The sequence below is a fragment of the Telopea speciosissima genome, chromosome 1, assembly GCF_018873765.1.
Source record: "Telopea speciosissima isolate NSW1024214 ecotype Mountain lineage chromosome 1, Tspe_v1, whole genome shotgun sequence".
Taxonomy (NCBI): domain Eukaryota; kingdom Viridiplantae; phylum Streptophyta; class Magnoliopsida; order Proteales; family Proteaceae; genus Telopea; species Telopea speciosissima.
The window spans coordinates 11,922,365-11,943,366 of NC_057916.1; the positions used below are offsets into that span (position 1 = coordinate 11,922,365).

General features: G+C 40.8%; 1 protein-coding gene across 4 annotated transcripts in view; it reads left to right on the top strand.

The window, feature by feature from the left end:
- LOC122670399 (DNA-directed RNA polymerase III subunit 1) overlaps window positions 1-21,002 on the top strand; it is a 164,311-nt gene that overhangs the window by 125,107 nt on the left and 18,202 nt on the right. For all 4 annotated transcript variants that reach the window (XR_006334207.1, XM_043867279.1, XM_043867260.1 and 1 more), the window contains exons 22-25: window positions 8,470-8,625; window positions 8,714-8,830; window positions 8,982-9,049; window positions 11,031-11,235. Coding sequence is in view for 3 of the 4 variants with exons in the window: in XM_043867279.1 (XP_043723214.1) it covers window positions 8,470-8,625; window positions 8,714-8,830; window positions 8,982-9,049; window positions 11,031-11,235 (546 nt within the window). In the remaining variant the exon portion in view is untranslated. The remainder of the gene's footprint in view (window positions 1-8,469; window positions 8,626-8,713; window positions 8,831-8,981; window positions 9,050-11,030; window positions 11,236-21,002) is intronic.

Here is a 21,002-nt window from a genome sequence, read left to right on the forward strand (position 1 = left end):
TTTCTTGAGAAATCTGGTTTCCAAGAGGGTCAATTACCTGTTAAGTACTTGGGGCTCCCTTTGATTCCTATTAGGCTCTCAGCTCACCACTGCACCCCAATTCTTGATCTCATTCGGAAAAGGCTTCAGTTGTGGAAAGGCAAGCTTCTCTCTTATGCAAGCAGGTTGGTTCTTATCAGATCAGTTTTGGAATCATCCTATATCTACTGGTCCGGCATCTATGGTCTTCCTCAAGCTACTATTAAGTCCTTGGAAACTCTTTTGGCTTCCTTTCTTTGGAAGGGTTATGAACCTTCAAGGTTCCTTCATCCCCTAAGCTGGGTTGTTGTGTGTCTGCCTAAGAAGGAAGGTGGCTTGGGTATTAGAAGAATAAAAAAAGTGAACTCTGCTGGAATCATCAAGCTAATCTGGAAGATTGTTTCTAAAAGGAAAAGCATCTGGGTTGATTGGATTTACTCGGGCCTCCTTCGTCAGGATTCCATCTGGACAGGTTTAGCTTTGCCTGATTCTTCTTGGGTCTGGCGCAAGGTGTTAGACTCACGCCACCTGGTGCTTCATGCCATTCACTCTCAAATTGGTGATGGTCTCTGTTCCTTCCTTTGGCTGGACCACTGGCACCCAAAGGGGATCCTCCTCCACTCGATCACCCCTTGAATCATATATGCTTCAGGTCTTCACAGGCTCTCTTTGGTGGCTGACATCTTAGATCATACTGGCTGGTTTCCTCCTCCTACTACCTCTCCAGAGCTTAATCTCATCTGGAGTGATTTTCCCTTCATCCCCAGAAGACATATGGATAGAGGTGACTGTGTTTCTTAGTTGACAAGCAATTCAAGCTCCTTCTCCTCAAAATCAGCTTGGGATCTCATTCGTCTGAAGGGTCCGTTTGTCCCTTGGAGAAAGCTTCTTTGGTTTAAGCATCGTATCCCTTGGCACTACTTCACGGCTTGGAGGATCTTCACTAGCTGTCTTCCAACTCAGGCCTTCCTTCGTCATCGCCAGATTCTTGTTTTCCCCTCTTGCTGCCTCTGCTAGAACAATCTGGAAGACACTAATCATCTTTTCTTTGAGTACCCTACTGTGGCAGCAATTTGGAAAGGTATCTTGATCAAATACTGGCCAGCCCCTAGAAGAATCCTTCCTTTCTGTCATGAATGGATTTGGATTGATATGACCTTTATCGGTTCCTCTATTTGTGACACGGTCGGGAAGCTATCTTTTTGTGCAACTTTCAATCATATATGGATGGAGCGTAATATCAGGAAATGGGCCTCCAACTCTAGGTCTTATTAGCAGATTTGGGATTCCATTTCTTTTGAAATTAAGGCGAAATTATCGTCAGCTCCTCCCTCTTCTTGTCATGACACCCCTAGGAACAGGCTCATTGTTGTCTCCTGGGGTCTCTCTTCTGTCTCTCTTGTTGCTCCTGCCCCTCATAACTGAGGTTTTGGCTTCTGATTCTTTGTTTTTTTGCTCCCCTTGGGGTTTGGGGACCCTGTAATTTTTTCTCTTTGGTAATGAATTTTTTATTCACCAAAAAAAAAAACACTGACAAATCTGAGAAGCTTCCTATTAGACATTGAATGCACCCAAGTAGAGAAAATCTCGCTTCTTCAAAATCCCCTCCCTAATTCGGTTTAAAATTGGTTTAAAGCCCTTTATTTTAGGAGAAAAGCCCTACCCTTCTTCCCACTTTCCCTTTGTTTTCACTTTTTCTTTTTTTTTTTCATAATGGAACGGTCATAAGAAACAATAGAAAAAGAAGTTAGATAAAATCCTAAGAAATGCTTTTTTTTACGAGAAAATTGTGGGCCCCTACCCTTCTTCCCACTCTCCTGCTTCTTTGCACTTCCTTACTCCACCTCAGCAGTAAAATAGGAGATAAAGTCATTTGCTTTTTACATTTTTTTTCATTCATAATGGAACGGTTGGGAGAATTGATGATGGGGGTATTCTCAGAAGATCAGTTTTATTTTTTCTTGGGACTTATAAGCAATAACTACCTTTTGGGGATTAAGTAAATCTCTTCAAATTTAAAACCAACTAAACCAGTAATTAATTTCTCTGGCACAGCCCAATAAACAAACATTAATTTTACTGAACTACATATATCATGGTTCAAAAGTAAAATGGTAGTGTTGTGTTAGATAGATATAAGGTAAATTTAGCCTGCTTACCTTGGGTGCCCAAGAAGGTCCTCTGATAATTAGGTTCGCGGTTACGAGGAACTGAGGATTTTAGATAGTGCCACAATCCATATACAACAACTACTCAGCCTTATCCCAATTAAATGGGGTCTGCAACATGGATCCTTGCAAAAAAATATAGGGGAAATTTGAGGTCCTCACGAAGGGAAATGAAGGTCAGAGGAATGAAAAATAAAAATGAAGAAAAGAGATAAGAGAAGTAGTAAATGAAAAATGAAAGTAAGAGGAAAGAGGAACCTGGTCTATATGAAGAATATATTTCGGACATGGCAATATTTCCTGATTCAATAAATACATTTTTCTCCCGAGAGCAAGTCAAATCTAAGTGAGTCCTTAGAAGGTAGGTAAGATGCCTATCACAAAAAACAACAAAGACATCAAAACACAAGCCACTCACCAAAAGACCAAGGCAAGCATCTCTTAGCCACCTCAAAGCCAATAAACCAAGAAAGTTGCAGAATCCATTGTGAGACATCTCAACATGCAGAGGGGTGGGGGATGGCATCCCTTGGAGGAGCAGTTCCCAAGACCCTTCAGTTCCTTTAGAGCAACCCATTTGAACGGTGAGACTGAGGAGATCTCTCTCTCTCTCTCACCACGCCTTGTAGAATCTCCCTTATCCTACAATGTGGAGGTAGTCCAATTCTAGGGCATATGCTAGAGCAAGTTTCTTACCTGTCCAGATTTTGAGTGTGTCCGTACCTCTGCTCTCGATGTTTTTGTTTTAACACCAACGAGTGATAAAACATAAGCAAGTAGCTTTTGAAGGGAAAAATTGAATACACTTTTAAAATACCATTTCAATAATATAATTATTTTCTTAACATGGTTGTACATTTCGCATATATTTATATCATCTCAAACTTTTCAATAATATACACAAAAATGTCTCCCTTCGTCCCCCTGGTCTGTTCTGGACTCCTTGACACTCAAGGTGACCAGTCATCTGGTGTTAGAAAGTGATATTATGACTAGGTAGGGGAGCTAACACATACATCTGAGAGAACACTTGCGAGTAACTTGGCTTTGTGACAATTTCTAAATACCTGACTTGTGAAAGAATGATAGTTCACTAAAATTTATAAATTTACTCTTACTAGTTCTAAAAGGAAAATTTTTGTTGGTCAAAATTAGAAGAACTTATTTTGACTTTGTAAATAATGAGAGAAGAAGAGAAAACGAGAGAGAGGCGATAGTTTGTGCAACTTGGGAGTCGCAACTTAATGTTGGATCTCCTACTTATTCAATCTATATAATTAACCAAGGGCATAACAGGAAAAATAAGAAGAAAAAAAAAACATAATACCTAAACTACTCTAACCATAGCACTAATACCGAGACATATAGAGTCTCAACTAACACTCCCCCTCAAGCTGAAGCATAGATGTTAATCATGCCCAGCTTGTTACAATAATAATCCACTCTTGTACTTCCCAAAGACTATGTAAAGACATCTGCAAGTTGCTCTCCTGTACAAACATGACGAAGAGAAATCAGCCCTTGTTGCAGCTTTTCTCGAACAAAATGACAGTCTACTTTGATGTGTTTCGTTCTTTCATAAAACACAGGATTCGAAGCAAATGGACAACTTGATTATCACACCATAATTGCATTGGAGAATCTTCTGACAATCCAAGTTCAGTCAATAATTGTTTCACTCACATTAGCTCACAAGTAGCCTGTGTCATAACCCGATACTCTGACTCTGCATTGGATCGAGCAACCACTATTTGTTTCTTGCTCTTCTAGGACACAAGGTTCCCTCCAACAAATGTGCAATAACCTGTAGTCAACCTCTTGTCAACTGTAGATCCCTCCCAATCAGCATCTGAAAAACCCTCTATCCGCCTGTGGCCATGATCACTATAAATGAGACCAAGTCCAAGAGTCTTTTTGAGATATCGCAAGATACGTACAACTACCACCCAGTGAGACATCCGAGGAGCAGACAAAAACTGACTCACCACACTAACAAGAAAGGCAATGTCAGACCGAGACACTGTTAGATAATTCAATTTCCCAACAAGTCTCTAATACTTCTCAAGATCACCTAAAACACCACCATCATCAGTTGTAAGCTTTAAATTGGGATCCATGGGAATATCTAGAGGTTTAGAGCCCAACATCCCTGTCTCTGATTGAAGATCAATCACTTATTTTCGCTGTGAAATCGAAATTCCTTTCCTTGACTGAGCCACTTCCACACCTAAGAACTACTTCAATTCTCCCAAATCCTTGGTCTGAAACTGTTGCTGTAATGCACCTTCAAGTTCTTAATACCAGAAGCATCATCTCCTGTAATAAAAATATCATTTATATAAACGATAAGAAATATTTTCCCTACATCGGAACGTCGGAAAAATACTGAATGATCACTACCACACCGTGTCAGCCCAAACTCTAACACAACTTCAGTGAACCGGCCAAACAAAGCCCGAGGGGACTGTTTCAGCCCATACAACGACTTCTTGAGTTTACACACCAGACCAGACTCCCCCTAAGCAACAAACTCAGGAGGTTACTGCATATAAATTTCCTCATGAAGATCCCCATGTAGAAAAGCATTCTTAACATTTAACTAATATAAAGGCCAATGATGAGTGGCAGCAAGTGAAATCAAAATACGAATAGAAGTAAGCTTAGCCACAGGAGAAAAAAGTATCCAATTAGTCCACACCATATACTTGGGAATAGCCCTTTGCCACGAGTTGGGTCTTCAAACGTGCCAAGGAACCATCAGGGTTCACCTTCACCACATAAACCCAACGACAACCAATAGTTGATTTACTTCAGGGTAAGGGAACAAGATCCCATGTCTGATTTTCCTCCAACGCCAACAGTTCCTTATTCATAGCAGCCCGCCAACCAGGAACAGATAATTTCTCTTCAACACACTTAGGAATAGGATGATTTTCAACAGTGGTCAAACACGAGTGGAAGGTAGAAAACAAACCAGAATAAGACACAAAATTAGAAATAGGGTGTTGAGTACAACTCCAAGCACCTTTACGAAAAGCAATAGGAACATCAAGATCAAAAGAAGGAGAAGTACCTATTGCAGGACCAGCAGGCAAAGAAGATGGAGCAGAAACAACCGTACTGGGTGGGGCCCAAACTTTCCGTAGGTAGCGTTGGTACACAATAGGAATTGGCGTGGGTGGTGCTGGTGGTGGTAAAGCAACCTGTGGAATTGGATTAACAAGAGACTGAACAACATATACTGGAAGATCATTATCCAACTCAGAAACAACAAAAGAAGATTCATCGTAAGGGGTGGATTCGAAGAAGGAAACATCAGCAGTGACAAGTATTTCTGTAAGTCAAATGAGTAACAATGATAACCCTTCTAGGTGCGAGAATAACCAACAAAGAAACACTTAAGAGCTCTAGGATCCAACTTCGAAACACTAGGACGATGATCACAAATAAAACAAACACTACAAAAGACACATGGTGGTAAAACAAACAAAGGCGCAGAAGGAAATAGCAGAGAATAAGGAATATCACCACGTACAATAGAGGAAGCCATGCGGTTAATGAGCTAATACACAATCAAAACAGCAGCTGCTCAAAAAGGTTTGGCCACTTCCATCTCAAACAAAAGAGATCTGGTGACCTCCATTAAATTTGGTGAGGTGACGCCACAGGTGAAGTGTCCTCAAGTATCAAGTATCTGCAGCCCCCCCCCCCCCCATTCACTACCTCTATCAATCATCTTCTTTGTTGTAAGACCCTGAAATACACAAGAGTCAGAGAAAAGGTTACAAAACAATTATAGGTTTTGGTAAACCTATTAATAGACAAGTGATTAAAAGGGAAGTCAAGTAAATAAAAGACGGAAGACAAGGACAAAGATGTAACATGAATAGTACCAGTACGCCAGTACTAGTCACTTTAGTTAAGGAGCCATCAGCTAAAGTAACACTAGACGATGATTTGTGAAAGGAGGAAAATATTCTTGGGACACCAGTCATATGATCCGAGGCACATGAATCAATGATCCAGGGGCGGGAAGTAGTCTAAAGACATGCAATAGCATTATATGTCTAAACAAATGTAGCAGTTGTAAGCTGGGATGACTGAGAAATCTGAAACTGGGTAAAACGAGCATACTCCTCATCAAACATCTTCACAGTCTTACCCTTAGACTGTGGAGATGAAGAAATAGCAAACTTAGTAGTAGCAACGGAATTGGCAAATTGTTGTTGAGGTGGTTTGCCATGAAGTTTCCAACAAAAACGTTTGATCTGTCCTGGGTGACCACAAAGGTGACAAGTCTTCACTGAACTTGAATTATCTGTACCAGCCTGAGTACCCGAGTAGGAGTTTTACCATAACCATCCCACGACCACGACCACCACCATTACCAATTCCACTATTGGGCCCACGGTTAGGTGGAAAAGATGCTAAGGCTGATGTATCCACTGGGGTGGAATCACGAGAATTCGCACGAGAGACACGTAGAACTCGGGAAAAAGTATCTGATAATGTGAACGGACTAAATCAAACTCCTTTCCGAGTCCTCCCAAAAATCCCATGACAGCGAGCTGCTCACGCTGAATTTGTATTTGTTCCACATCAGAAGTGATAGGAAGTAGAGAATTCAGCTCCTCATATATCCTCTTGAAGTCAACAAAGTATTGGGTCAAAGGGTGACCCTTTCAATCAGACCTTCTAGAACTCCTGAGACATATCATAGATGCGAGAAAGATTGTTCTGTCCTGAATGCAAAACATTAAGATACTCCCATAGCTCCTTGACAGTGCCAATGTGAGTCACTAAATCAACAATCTGGTTCTCCATAGAATTCAGCATCTGTCCCAAGATTCGTGCATCAATAGTATCCCATAATGGGTCATCATCAGGTTTAGTCTTCAACAAGTGATCCTGTTGATCACGTCCGATTAGAACCAACTTAACAACGTTCTTCCATTGTTGAAAGTTGGTAATCCCCTCCATCTTCTTTTCAGTAATACGATTCGATGATGATTGATGAGGATAACACCTCAGTCACCACATTATTCAAGTTCTCAGACATTATTTCCAGCCAAGAAATAGAGTGAAGTTGCAACAAGAAGTGAAAGTTCTAGAAAAAAATAATTGATTCCCAAAAACCCTGACAAATATCGACTTTGCCAGAAAACCTTGACAAAAATCGACATCAAATCCTTAATCAAACAAAAATTCTATCTCTTCAGCAAACTCCAAAAAATCCAGCAAACTCCAAAAATCGATTCCAAAGACCCAAACAACAAATCGATTGCTTACCCTGGTTAAAAATCAATCTCAAAACCCTGACATGGTGCTGCTGATATTTATTCCTGAAGTTTCAGCTGCAATCTTCGCTCCATATACACCAAACACCATGACGAGAAACCTAATTCTTAATTTAGAACATGAAACTAGTCTCTAAACAGTCCCAAAACACAGTATAGGGTGTTGCACCCCTTCAATGAAAGACAAGCGAAGGTGCAAAATCTCAAGCTGATACGAACACTTCAATACCGATAGAAGCCTTGAGAAAAGAGAAGAATAGACTAAGAGTGCTGTAACAGTGCCTATAGCTCTGATATCACGTAAATAATGAGAGAAGAAGGAAGAAAAAAAGAGAGAGGTGATAGTTTGTGCAACTTTGGAGTCGCAACTTAATGTTGGATCTCCCACTCTATTCAATATATATAATTAACCAAGGGCATAACAGGAAAAATAAGAAAAATAAAAATAAAACATATAATACCTAAACTACCCTAACCATCTCGGTATTAGTGCCAGGCGCTAGTACCGAGACTCATATAGTCTCAACTAACAGACTTGTCTCATATTATCTTATGATTTATTGTACATAAAATCTTTTTTCTGGTTGGTTCAAGGAAAAGTTGTGTAAAAGATCGTACCCAGTGCACGAGGCTCCCGCCACTGCAGGTCTGAGGAGGACCCTAATATTCGCAGCCTTACCCCTGCTTTGCAGAGAGGCTGTTTTCGGAGACTCGAACCCGTGACCACGATGAAGCAACCTAACCGTTGCACCAAGGTCCATCCTCGTTCAAGGAAAAGTTGTGTATTGGCAAAATTTTTGCAATAGTCTTTAATTAGTGTTCATGATGTTAAATACAGAAGGTAATATGCATTGCCTTTCTCATAAAAAAAAATATGTATTGCCTTCACTCCGTTTACAACATTGTGTATGTACTTTAACTATGCCACTATCTCCTGTGGAGATTACAGTATATGGAAAGTTGACTTGTCTCAACGTTTTGTACAGATTGCAAAAGGCGTGAAGATTGTATTGACGGCGAGACAAGCATCAATAATTGTCACACTTGACAGCGAGAGGATTGCAGCTGCACAACTGATGATTTCTGCAATCAGTGTAAAAGAATCAATTTTGCAACAATCAAAATTAAAATTGAAGCCACAGGTAAGAAGTTCCTACTGCAGTCATTTTAACCCTCTCTATATCTTTTCTCAATCTATTATGACATCTAAGGCATGTGATCATTTCACAGCATATTGAGATCGTGTCCGATAATAAGTTAAGAATTCTTCCACCTGAAGCTGATAGAAGTAAGCTTCATTTTCAACTACATTCTCTTAAGTCTATCCTTCCGAAGGTTCTTGTAAAGGTGAGCCATTGAACATTCCTTCTGCAAAGGCTTCGGAGAAATCTCATCTACAATAGGACTATCCTTCAAAAATGCTTGTGACCGTTAATTGAAATTATTGAATGTATAATTGATACTTTGCCTTTTTTTGGATTGATTCTAATGATGGCAGGGCATATCTACTGTTGAACGTGCAGTCATTAACAAAGTCAAGGAAAATTACAACTTGCTTGTGGAAGGGTTAGTTTCCTTAAAGCACATTAGTGAAATCAACTTCTTTTTGCTCTTCATTTTGAAATTATTCACCAAATTTCCGACTATCATAATCTTCCATATGTCAAGAGTTCGTAATTAGTGTACATTTATTCAATTTAATGTTTATCAGATGTACTTGACTCCTAGAATAGTAGAATATTATTGAAACAGGAATCTTTTTCTCATTGTACGCCCTTCAGAAAATAACGAACAGAATATATGGATATTTGAAATTTTTGTATTTTGAATTTGAACATGCACTTTCAAGATCCGTTGCACTTGCAGATAGATCTGAACATTCTTTTATTTCACTCATGTGAGTTGAATATAACTACACAGCGTGCAGTATAGCAATGTTATGTATGTGAATATGAATCTCAATGGAAGCATCAATCACTTAAAAATGTTAGGCCAATATATTTAAAACCCACACGAACATAGGAAACATTTAAAAATCATTGAAAATATGCATTGACAAATTGCGAAATGATAAAGCATATGAACATAATTTAGATTGTTATTTTACTTTAAAATTTAAATCACCATGTAAAGTGAGATTATAAGATAATGTAAATGTACTTACTGTTTCATAAATATAAATAATTTTCAAATAGTTTTTGTTTTCCTATTTAATATGGGAGGTATTAAAGCATATAAAGATTTAAATGTAAATGTGTTTTTTATAATTTATACTACTATTTCACTGTATACTTCTGTCATTAATGGAATCAATATTTTGAATAGTATGGTTAGTACCAAATAAAACATTAATGATTACATACAAGTGTTCATTAACAATGACAAAACTCTCAAAATGTGTAATAAGGAGAAGTATTATTATAAGATAAGGTCGGGTATTTTTTTATTTATTTTATTTATTAATTTGTTAAAAAAAAAATTTGATCATATGCATTGAGTGAAACATTGCTTTCTCCTAACTAAAGAAAGGGATTTACCAGATGGCAAGGCCTAGGTGAGGACTTGATGCAAAGGCAATTACCTTATTTTGTAGCTGATATATATATATATATATATATCAACACATAAATATTGAGGGAATAAAGGATTTCTTTAGAAACTTATAGTGGTAGAAATTATAAATTCATAAGATTTATAACATATAGAGCCTAAGACTAGGTATTTATGTGAGGGTGCCTTGACACACAAGGTGAAAGGTTGTCCTCAAGGCTCACCTTGTTGCCTAGTGTACCTTGATGATGTAAAGAAAGGAATTCTAGCTGCGAGGAACACCATAGATAAAACCAGAAAATAGGGAGAAAACAGAGCTTCAATAGCTGCTGCAATAACATAAATTGATGAAAAGAAAAATCATATCTGTTGTTCTGTTTGATATACCCTAATAATAACTCCTTAAATTCTCACTAAAAACTGGACTAGAACTGGCATAACTCCAGAAATAAAGCTATCGAACTGAATTAGAAACTAGCCTATACATTATTAAAACCTAGTACTAACAGAACTCTTATCTAGACCAGTTAATACCCATTGATTTCTGTCTCCCTAGGTCCCACAGTCCTATATGAAACCAATGAATAAGGGAGGGGAAAAAAAGAAGAGAAAATAAGATCTCAGATATGTAACGAGCAGATGCTCTGCTTTTCTTGAATATCTGCAACTACTGCTACTTGCAACTTGTTGTAAATCTGGAAGCCTTCGGCTGCTCTATTCTGTCCAGGTAGGTCTCAGCTAGTCCTCTTCATCACCTAACTATGCTACCAATATCATGAAAATTACCTAATTAGCAGCTGATGTATCAAGAAACATGACAGAAAGGTTCCTCTTGGAGCAAAAAGAAACTGAAATATTTTAGGAAAATATTATAAAACATATCATTTTTAAATTAGTCAACTCAGTGAGAAAATGTGATTCTGAAAAGCAATATACCTGGGAACATGTAGCTATCATTTATTTATGGACGACTTACTGCATCATTGCACTATTGCAGTACAAATCTTCTGGCCGTTATGGGAACTCCAGGAGTTGATGGACGTAAAACGACTAGTAATCATATCATTGAAGTCCAAGCTACTCTTGGAATTGAAGCTGCAAGAAAGTGTATCATCGATGAAATACAATATACCATGTCAAGTCATGGAATGAGCATAGACATACGCCACATGATGCTCTTGGCAGATTTAATGACATATAAAGTAAGTTCCTCTGTTTTCTTTAATTTACATTGTATGAAAATGCACTAACACGGAATTCTGCAGGTGAGCCATTTGAGTAGCTAATTAACAATGATTTGATATACCCCAGCATCTTGGAGTTTAGGACCTGATAAGTTAGGCCAAAGTCTTATGTTTGGTTAGCAGTCAACTCTTATTGAGCCCACTAAGGACACCAACAGGCATGAGTATAATGCGATAATGTGGAATTTTGTAGGATTGTTAATTAACTGATGACCAACTAAAGAACCGAACATACCCCAACCCTGGTTAGTTGGGTCCAGGTGTTGGTGATGGCAGAAGCGCAACGATACAAAAATCCATTGCAAAAAATTTATGGAACAAGGATCTCGATGAACACATGTGATAACAAAACCAAACCGGGTTTGTAAGTTACCTAGAACACACAAGTGGCACGTTCCTCCAAAGGAATGCAACACGAGGTCATGATCTCCATCGATTACACCAATTCCAATGGCCAAAACCCTTGCTTGAAAAGGAAGAAGGCACTCTTTTTCTCTCTCAAGCTCTCTTTTCCCTAAAAGAATAATATTGTGCAAATTATGCCTAGTGTGATTAGGGTTTCAGCAAATCTTCTCTTAAATAAAAGAAGCTAACTTAGGAGATTACAATATAATGGACAAGATCACACCAAGTGGTGTGATCTTAAAGGGTAGCCTTTAAGTTGTCCTTAATTGCACAAAAGGATGACGTTACAAAAGACATAACCTGAAAACCTGTTAGAGTTTATGTTTTAGGGGTATTTCTGTAACTAGTTATTGTATTGTGCCTTAAGTTGTATTTCGTCTCTTGTTTTTTTTTTTCCTTTTACCTCCCTAGGGAGCTGTTTATAATTCCAACAGTTGATTAATGAAAAATATAGGGGAGAGAAATCGATTCTCTCTCCCACACGGTTGTGTTCATCTCTCTTCTCCTCCTCTTCTCAGCCTTTACCCTCTTACTTCTTACCTTGAATCAATCCTAGCTCATTTCTAACTAAACCCCCAGTGATAGATATTTTCATTTCATTTTCTCCCCCACAACACCAGCATTAACAATGGACCTAGCAACCATGGAATAAAATCATCGCCACGTAATTAAATCCATTGTAATAAATAATAGGAGTGTCATGACCGGTGACTAGACCCAAAACATTTGAAACACTTTTTTAATATAATTTAAGGGGAAAAGAACTATGTGTGGGAGTGGTTTGGTCTACACCACCACTCCCATGTGTCTATCTCTCCTCCTCAAAACATCAACCATTGGCTCACCACAAGCGCACAAAATATAAATGTAACAGTAAGTGCCTCTCAAGTATGGGAAAAAGAGAAAACTAGAAATTCCTGTTGCCAAACACAACTGGCAGTAAACCATCAGGAATTTCAAATGGATCAATGTTCAACACAATAAAGTGCCCATATTTATATTTCCATCCAATCACCATTGGGGAAATATGCAATATGACAACCTTAGAACGGAGTGCTCAAGTCTGTCCATAGTTGAGAACAAGTAACGGTACTATTGGATTGTTGCACAAAATTTAACAATTATAACAAACACATAATAAAAATGTAATTAATTAATTTAATCAAATTAAATTGGGTTTGATGGACACACATCAAATGTCAAAATATCCAACACCAGGACCATCTTGGATATGATTATTAGTCAGGTTCAGGTCATAACTTCTAGAGCAATGCTAGGAGGAAGGACTCCCCCCCCCCCTCCCTCCTTATTGCACTTGCACCACATGGTATCTCCCTATTTCATTGCCTTTATTTTCATAACCTTTTGATTCCATGAAGTACAATCCGGGGGTGCTCTAGATGGCTGAGCTTTGGGGTACCCAAACATTTTTTAGACTTTTATGCCCAATTTGTACTCAGCTCCAACTGCTTCTGATAATTGATTACAGGTACCTGACAAATATAACTGTAAAACTTTTCATTTAGTGAGCTTCTGTTCTTTCAAGTTTTGTAGTTTGAAATGTAATAGTGCAGAATTCTGAAAGAGGTGTCAATAACTGATCTACCCACATACCTCAACCCAGGTTATAGGATCCGGGCCTAACATCATGGAACGATTAAATAGTTAGGTTAAGGTCAGATGCCTGGTTAATTTCAGATTGAAAAATACCCCACAGAACCCCAGTATATAACCTATATTCTATTAGGAGATATATAATGGCAAAGGTGAAATCCCTAAATTAGCCCTAGTCTCCAAGTGAGTCCATATGTTGAAATGGACTCCTTGCTGGCCTGATAAGCCCCACATTTTAAAAACTTAATCCCTTGGACCAACAATTGTGTTGAACTGAGATGTCCACTGAGAGGAGGGGTGAATCAGTGGTGCTCAAAACCTTCAGCCCAACTTGTTCGTTTCGCACAACTCACTTGTTGGCATCACTGACATTCAAGGACAAGGCACACACACATACACATACACTCACCTCACAACCACATGCACTCACAACCATGTTGCCTGACTATCGAGTGTACCTAACATACATATCACCTTACAGCAAACATGTACAGCGATCACCAAGCACACATCACATACCTCATCCTCAAAACATCCTGCAATAGATACATCCACAATACAAGGGCATACAAAAAACCACAAAGTCATACACACCACAAAACAGAGATATACGTGGTTCGACAGTGTGCCTACATCCATGGTGCAAATGGCCAACTAGCCTCTATATAATGCACAATACAAATTCGTGTCGCACCTATCCCCAACTATCAAGTACCCACTTAATAAATTGAAGAGAAAATTACTTGGACACCCCCTGTACTATGGCCTAATTACTTACTATCACCAACGTTTCAAACAATTACTTGACACCCCCTGAAACCTGACTGTGTTAGTCTGCTGTTAGTGTTTAATTGGAAATGTCCATTTTACCCTTATCACCTATTCAATAGAAAACAGTGGAATTGACAGATTTACCCTTCTTCTTCTTCTTCTTCATGCAACCCCACCGACCCTACCCCCTACTGATTTCAAACCCTAATTGATTTCAAATCCTAATCGATTTCGGAAAATTTCTCTTTTCGAATCATTGCCCACTAAAGGATTGAAGACCCCAACCATCTTACACTTGGCTGACTTGAACAATGGAGATCTAACATAAGGGTTTTTCCTGGGGAAGAAATTATTTAGATCAGAGGCTTCGAAGGGAAAAAGGTGCCTCACAAACGAGGGAAAGCGATATAAGCACAGAGATGGCAGCTGGGAAGGGAGGGAAATTATCTGTTGCAGGTCGGCCAACAGGCTGGCCAGCACTGTTGTGCGACCAGACTAGCAGCGGCTCCCACTTCCATCCCCAACTTCTTCTTCCTTCCTTTCATTTATTCCCATTTTCTTCTTCTATTTATTTCACCATTTCAGGTTTGAATCTTTGAGAAATCCAAAAGAAAGAACAGAGAACCCAAACCCAGATTTTCCCATTTTCTTCTTTGATTTTTTTCACCACCTCAAATAGGAACCCAAGACAGAGCATTAACATTAAAATCACTTGAGAAAAGAACCTTACCTCTTGACGAATCACAAACCTATTTGATTTGATTTTTCTTCCAGTCCCAGCTCAAAATTCTAGCCCTAGTGCACCAAAACTTGGAGTCCAAGCTGCTGCTACAAGATTGAAACCCTTTCTTCAATATTTCAACTCCCTTTCCCTCACTCATACCCGATTCTGCTCTATCTTTCTTGCTTTCTCTCTTTCTCTCTTTCTCTCCTTCTCTCTTCCTTTCTTTCCCTTACAAGGTCACAACATGTACAATTCCCACCCAATGGACTACAAGTATTGATTAAGGCAATATCTCAAGCACCTAGCCTACAATCAAATACAATACAAAGGTGATTTGTCAAATGGGTTACCTACGTTGTTGGGTAACCTCTAGAGATATTGTAGATTAAATCTCTTCAATTAATGAAGCTCTCTCTCCTTCTCTTTGTCTTCTTTTCTTCTCTAAAAACCTTGTTGTTCTTCTTTTCTTTTCAATCTTCTCAAACCGTTGCCTGGTCTTCAATAATTTCTTCAACCACCAATCTTCTTGCCTTCAATGGATCATTTAGCACCCAAGAGCATAGTTTGAAATTTCGTCTCGTCTTGCCATTTCGGGCTGGTCGAAATTTCCGAAATTTTTGAAATATTCCGAAATTTCGGCGAGATATGGTATTTTTTCTGCCATATTTTGGCACTCCATCTCGGTGGGTTTTTGGCCATATTAAGGCCTGATATTTCATGCACACCCTTATTTAAGCTAAATAAACACATTTAAAAAATCAATTTTTGTCCAACATATATTTAATTGATCCCCATCTAATTTATATTACCCCTAATTTTTTCCTATTTTTGCTGTAGGAAAATCAATTTTTTCAATCAGAAAATTTATAAAAAAAAATACATATGGAAAAAAATTTCGACACGGTGAGGTTGTAGATCAGCCTCCGGTGTCTAACATATAATAATATCATCACCATCCAACAAGTATTGAACATAGTATTTTCAAAAAAATAGTTTTAGAGAAAAAAAATTACCTTAAACAGTGAAAAAGCCGTCACAAATGTGCTAGGAGGTGTTTCCGGTGTGTTTCCGGCGTGTTTCCGGCGACGATCTGTCGAAAATAATGAAGAACAAGTGTTTCCCCCACAAAGAATGGCTTGGAACAGGCTTGGAAGACAAAAAAAAAAAGCAACAAAAGCACTCTCTGCAAGGTCTCGGTCGAAATTACAAAAAAAAAAAGCAACAAAAGCACTCTCTGCAAGGTCTCGGTCGAAATTTCGACTGAGACCAGCGAGATGTTGTTTTTATACTTCACAGTTTAAAGAGTCACGTGCATAGGAATGTAGCAGTTTCAGCGATATTTCAGTGACATGCCGAAATATCGACGAAATTTGAACATTTTTAATTTCGGAAGCCCATCTCGTCTCAGTAGTGTCGAAATTTTGGTGATATATCGCGAAATTTTGAACCATGCTCAAGAGTACTAGGAAACAAAGGATTTGCACTAAGAAGCTCTCTCTTCCTCTCTCTTAACTTCTCTTCTCCTTGTTTCTCCAAAGGGTTCTTACTCTTTTTTGTTGAGATATCTGATGTTTAAGAAGCCAAAAACGAGCTTCATTTCCGCTCCCGGTTGGATCACGTGGTTCAACCACCTTCTGCGCGCTGTCAGAAGAACCGTCATTCCTCTCTCGTCCAATGTCGGATTGATCCAATTCTTGCGGTGATGGAAAGAAAACTCGAAGATCTACAACTATTATGTTTTGAGATTTAACTCAGGTGGAGAGAAAGACATCGGAAAATGGGCCGGAAGTCACTGTATGTGGAAACATGTGTTCTGGACACCATGTGCTGCATCCATGTTTGAAATCATAACTTCCTCCTCCGGACTCAGATTGACCCGATTCTTAAGGCATTTCAAAGCCTACTCATAGGGCTAGTGTTTTAGTTTTCTGCTTCAACTCAGAGTTAATGGAAGGGGTCCGAAATAAATCTTAAAGTTGCTGGACATGCAGGAAGTCTTTTGAGCAACCATGCCACTTCAACTGTCTAGGCCACTTTACTCTGCCTTCACTCCAAGCTCTGTTCATCTCATCATACCAGCTTACTTTTGTCAACTGTGTCCCGCTCATGCAACTGTCCACAACACTTGGATGACAGTTCACTTTGCATTCGGCCATAATCAGCTAGTTCTTTGTACCTTTGCTCACTCAACTGACCATAACTCTCTCCAGAACTCTGATTGACTTGATTCTTTTTCCACATAAAAGCCAACTCAAAGGGATACTACTTTCATGTTTACACCTTCAACACAGGTTGTGCATGGGTCCCAAAACTAAGCTTGAATCTGATGCATGTGCAGAAAGAGCTCCCTGAAGCACACACACCATGTCTGATGATCAAGTCATAACTTCCAACTCTGATATCAGATTGATCTGATTCTTGGATGGTCGGAAAGTTAACTCAGAGATCTACCTTTCTCAGGTTTTGAGATTCCACTAGTCCAAATAGACAACTCAAAATCTGTGAAGTTACTGCACCAGCACAAACTTGCAGTCTTCCTCACATAACTGCATTCTTCACCTTCGGCAACATCACCTCATGCACTCTAGGACTTGCAACTGCCTCCTCATTATGCTAAACACATTTGTCAACTGCCAACTCATGATGATGCCAGCTGTACCAGTCCTATTGCCAGCCAACTCACCAACTACCAGCAGAGCCATCTCATCCATCTCACAGACACTGCCACTGCCACATGCCATAACACAGCAAGCCTCTGCAATTGCTCTGATCTAGCCATCTTTAAGACCTTTATGTCTTGCCATAAGGTGACTGCCTTTGCACACCACAACTGAAATCAGCTCTGTAGATTGGTCACCGTCCATATACCTGCATCTTAGCCCAACTGAGTGAGTGTGTTGACCATTAAGAATACCAACACAAGCTCATTGCTCAACTGATCTTCCTGGCTGGCTTTGTTGACAACAATAACAAAAACAGCGCAATGCAAGTTGTGCTCAACAAAGTGGGTCCCATTCCAAACAGTCTTAAAATGACCAAAATAACAACCAGTTATTAGTGGGCCCAAGGACAGTAAAGAGGGCCCCACCATCAAAATACCTTACTAGATGCGCCTAACAGGTCCATAACAGAAGGTGAACCTCAACGATGGATCCTCCCCCCCATCCCCCCCCCCTCCTCCTTCCTTACCTCTGGCAACCTCCCTTGTTCCCACCTCCTTCGCCACACCCTTCTCCCTCCTCCACCATTCTCAACCCTTCATCCTCCACTTCCACCGCCAACACCTCCACCCTTACCCCCCCTCCACCTCCACCCTCCCCACTGCCGCTGGACCTAAACCGTGGCCCTCGCTCTTTCCTTAGCAATGTCCTTCCTCCCCCTCCAGCACCAATCTCCACTATGTCAAACCACCCTCTGAGAATGGTTTACCCTTCGCGCACTGCCCCAACTCCCTCTTATCTCCTGAAATCTCTAAATGGCAGTCTTGTTTGGTGGGTCATTTCCTTGGTCCTAGACCCTCGTTCAACATCGTTAAAGCTTCACTCTCCAAGCAATGGAAATCTTCTGGTTCTCTGGACACTTTCCTTCTCGATAACGGAGTGTTTATCTTCAGATTTTTCTCTGATGAGGCCAAAGCCCGAGCCCTTGATGGTGCTCCCTGGATGGTTGGCCCCAAACCAATCTTCCTTCGCCAATGGCCCCCTCATCTCTTCCTCCACAAGGTTGACCTCAGCACTATTCCCTTGTGGATCACTCTCCCTGGCCTGCCTCTACATTATTGGACTTAAGAATGCCTTGGCCGCATAGGCTTGGTCATCGGTTACTTGTTGCACACCAACGCTAGAACTCTCAAAATGGATCGTCTCTCCTTTGCTCGTATTTGCGTCGATGTCTCTGCTGAAGATCCTCCTCCCTCTTCCATCACCATTTCGGAGGATGATGGTTTCAGCTTTGTACAATCTGTCAAGTTCAAGTAGATTCCACCTCACTGCAATCATTGTAAAACCTTCAGACACCACACTAAGGACTGTGCTGCCACTGCTCCTCTGTCCTCTGCTGCGCTTGGAGCTTCTTTGGCTTCTCCGGTTGGCCTCGCACAGCCCTCGACTGCAGTATCTCCTTCAAAGACTATGGCTCCTCCTACGCTGGTTCAAGATCCCCCCCTCCCTCGTTGCCCCTGGAACGAGGTCTGTTACCAGAATAGAATCCCGCACCATGTCTTCATCGGTTCTTTCTGGTCCATCTTCCTCCCCTCGACGAGGAAGATCCACTGCTCACCGCCATCACAATCGCCTCCACCATCACAAAATCCACTGGGAAGATTGTTACGCCACTAGCCCTCCTCCGTGCACGATTGGGACCTCGAACTCTGTTCCCGAGGACAATGCTACCCTTGATGCTCTGGCTTCCTCTCCATCAGCTCCCCTGGCATTTGAGCAGCACCTTTTGAGTCTTGAAGACCCTATTGGCCGAAGCAATCAGCTACTGGAAGATCCTTTTGACGATAGTACAGATTTGCTTGATGCCTCTGAACAAGCTCAGCTGATGCCCTTACAGACGACCAACGTCGATTGCTCTGTGCTTGGAAGACCTGATTCGCCTTTCCCATCCCTTGTTGTGTCGATTTGCAGGTCGCTCAGCTTACTGGCTCCTCTAGTCGTAGTTACCGTGGACGCCCAGGCTAGTCTGGCTAGCAGTTGGCATTCCCATGCTAAGACATCACTTCCTGCGCGAAGGTTTGCTTCCCCTTTTCCTATTTCAGATTATTCACCCCCTATCCCTTTTATCCTCTACCTCTCCCATTTTACCCCCTACTACCTAATCCCCCCTCCTGCCACGTGGACTCATTCACGATTCAAACCCCTTCACACTCACCCACCCTTTGGGCCCTCTCACTTAGCCCACCAGGCCTCTTCTCCTCATTCCCTTTCTATTAACCCCTCTCCCTATGCCGGGCCCTCTCTTCAGGCCCACCCACGTCCAAACCTGGCCCATTCCCCGCTGCCCAAATCCAATCCTTCTTCACCTACAACCTACCCCTCTTTCAACCCCCAGCCCATCTTTACCAAAAACACTACCCCAACCCTCCCACACCTACGGCCACTACCACTCCCACCCTGACTCGATCCACTTCTGTCCCTCTTCTCCCTTCCCTCTTGCCAACCCCCCCCCCCCCGGTTCTCCCCTCTGATTCCCCTGTGTCCCCATCCCCCTCCCCCCCCTCTAGGCCGTCCTACCTTATCCGTTGAGTTCCACCCATTTCTTCGTGGTGCGGTTCTGACCCTCCCCCCTTGTCCGCCATTTGTTAGCAGCCCGGCCATTGCCTACTCCCGTAGACGGTACAGGAGTACCCCCCCCCTCCTCTATCCCTACCCCTCTCCCTCTAGTTTCCCATATCGGCTGGGTTTATTTGTGTAATAAAATAAGAAGAAAGAAGAAAAGAGAAAGGAGAAGAGGGGAGGAAGAGAGGAGAACTATTGCAACAGATTGGGAGTCATAGCCGTAAGAGAAGCTGCCCCCAAACATTCACTATTAATAATTAAATCAATAGGGTAAAGGCCAAAAGACCAGAATACCCCCAAAAGGGAAATCGTGGACTAGTAATAGCGCTAATCCACGATTTCCCTCCCCCTTACAACGATAATATCTAACACTCCCCCTCAAGCTGAAGCATATATGTTAATCATACACAGCTTGTTACAAATATAATCTGCTCTCACACTCCCCACAGAATTTGTAAACAAATCAGCAAGTTGCTCCCCTGTTCGAACATGACGAGGAGAAATAATTCCTTGTTGCAGCTTCTCACAAACAAAATGACAGTCAATTTCAATATATTTCGTTCTCTCATGAAACACAGGATTAGTGGAAATATGAATGGCAGCCTGACTATCACACCATGATAACATAGGAGAATCATCACCAAACTCAAGCTCTGTCATAAATTGTTTAACCCACATCAGCTCACAAGTGTCATGCGCCATAGCACGATACTCCGACTCAGCACTGGACCGAGCTACCACAATCTGAATCTTGCTCTTCCATGAAACAAGATTCCCTCCAACAAATACACAGTAACTTGAAGTAGATCTTCGATCAACTGGAGACCCTGCCCAGTCAGCATCAGTGAAACTATCAATCCTCCCATGACCGTGATCAGAATATAGAAGACCACGTCTTGGAGCTTTCTTGATATAGTGTAAAACCCTTA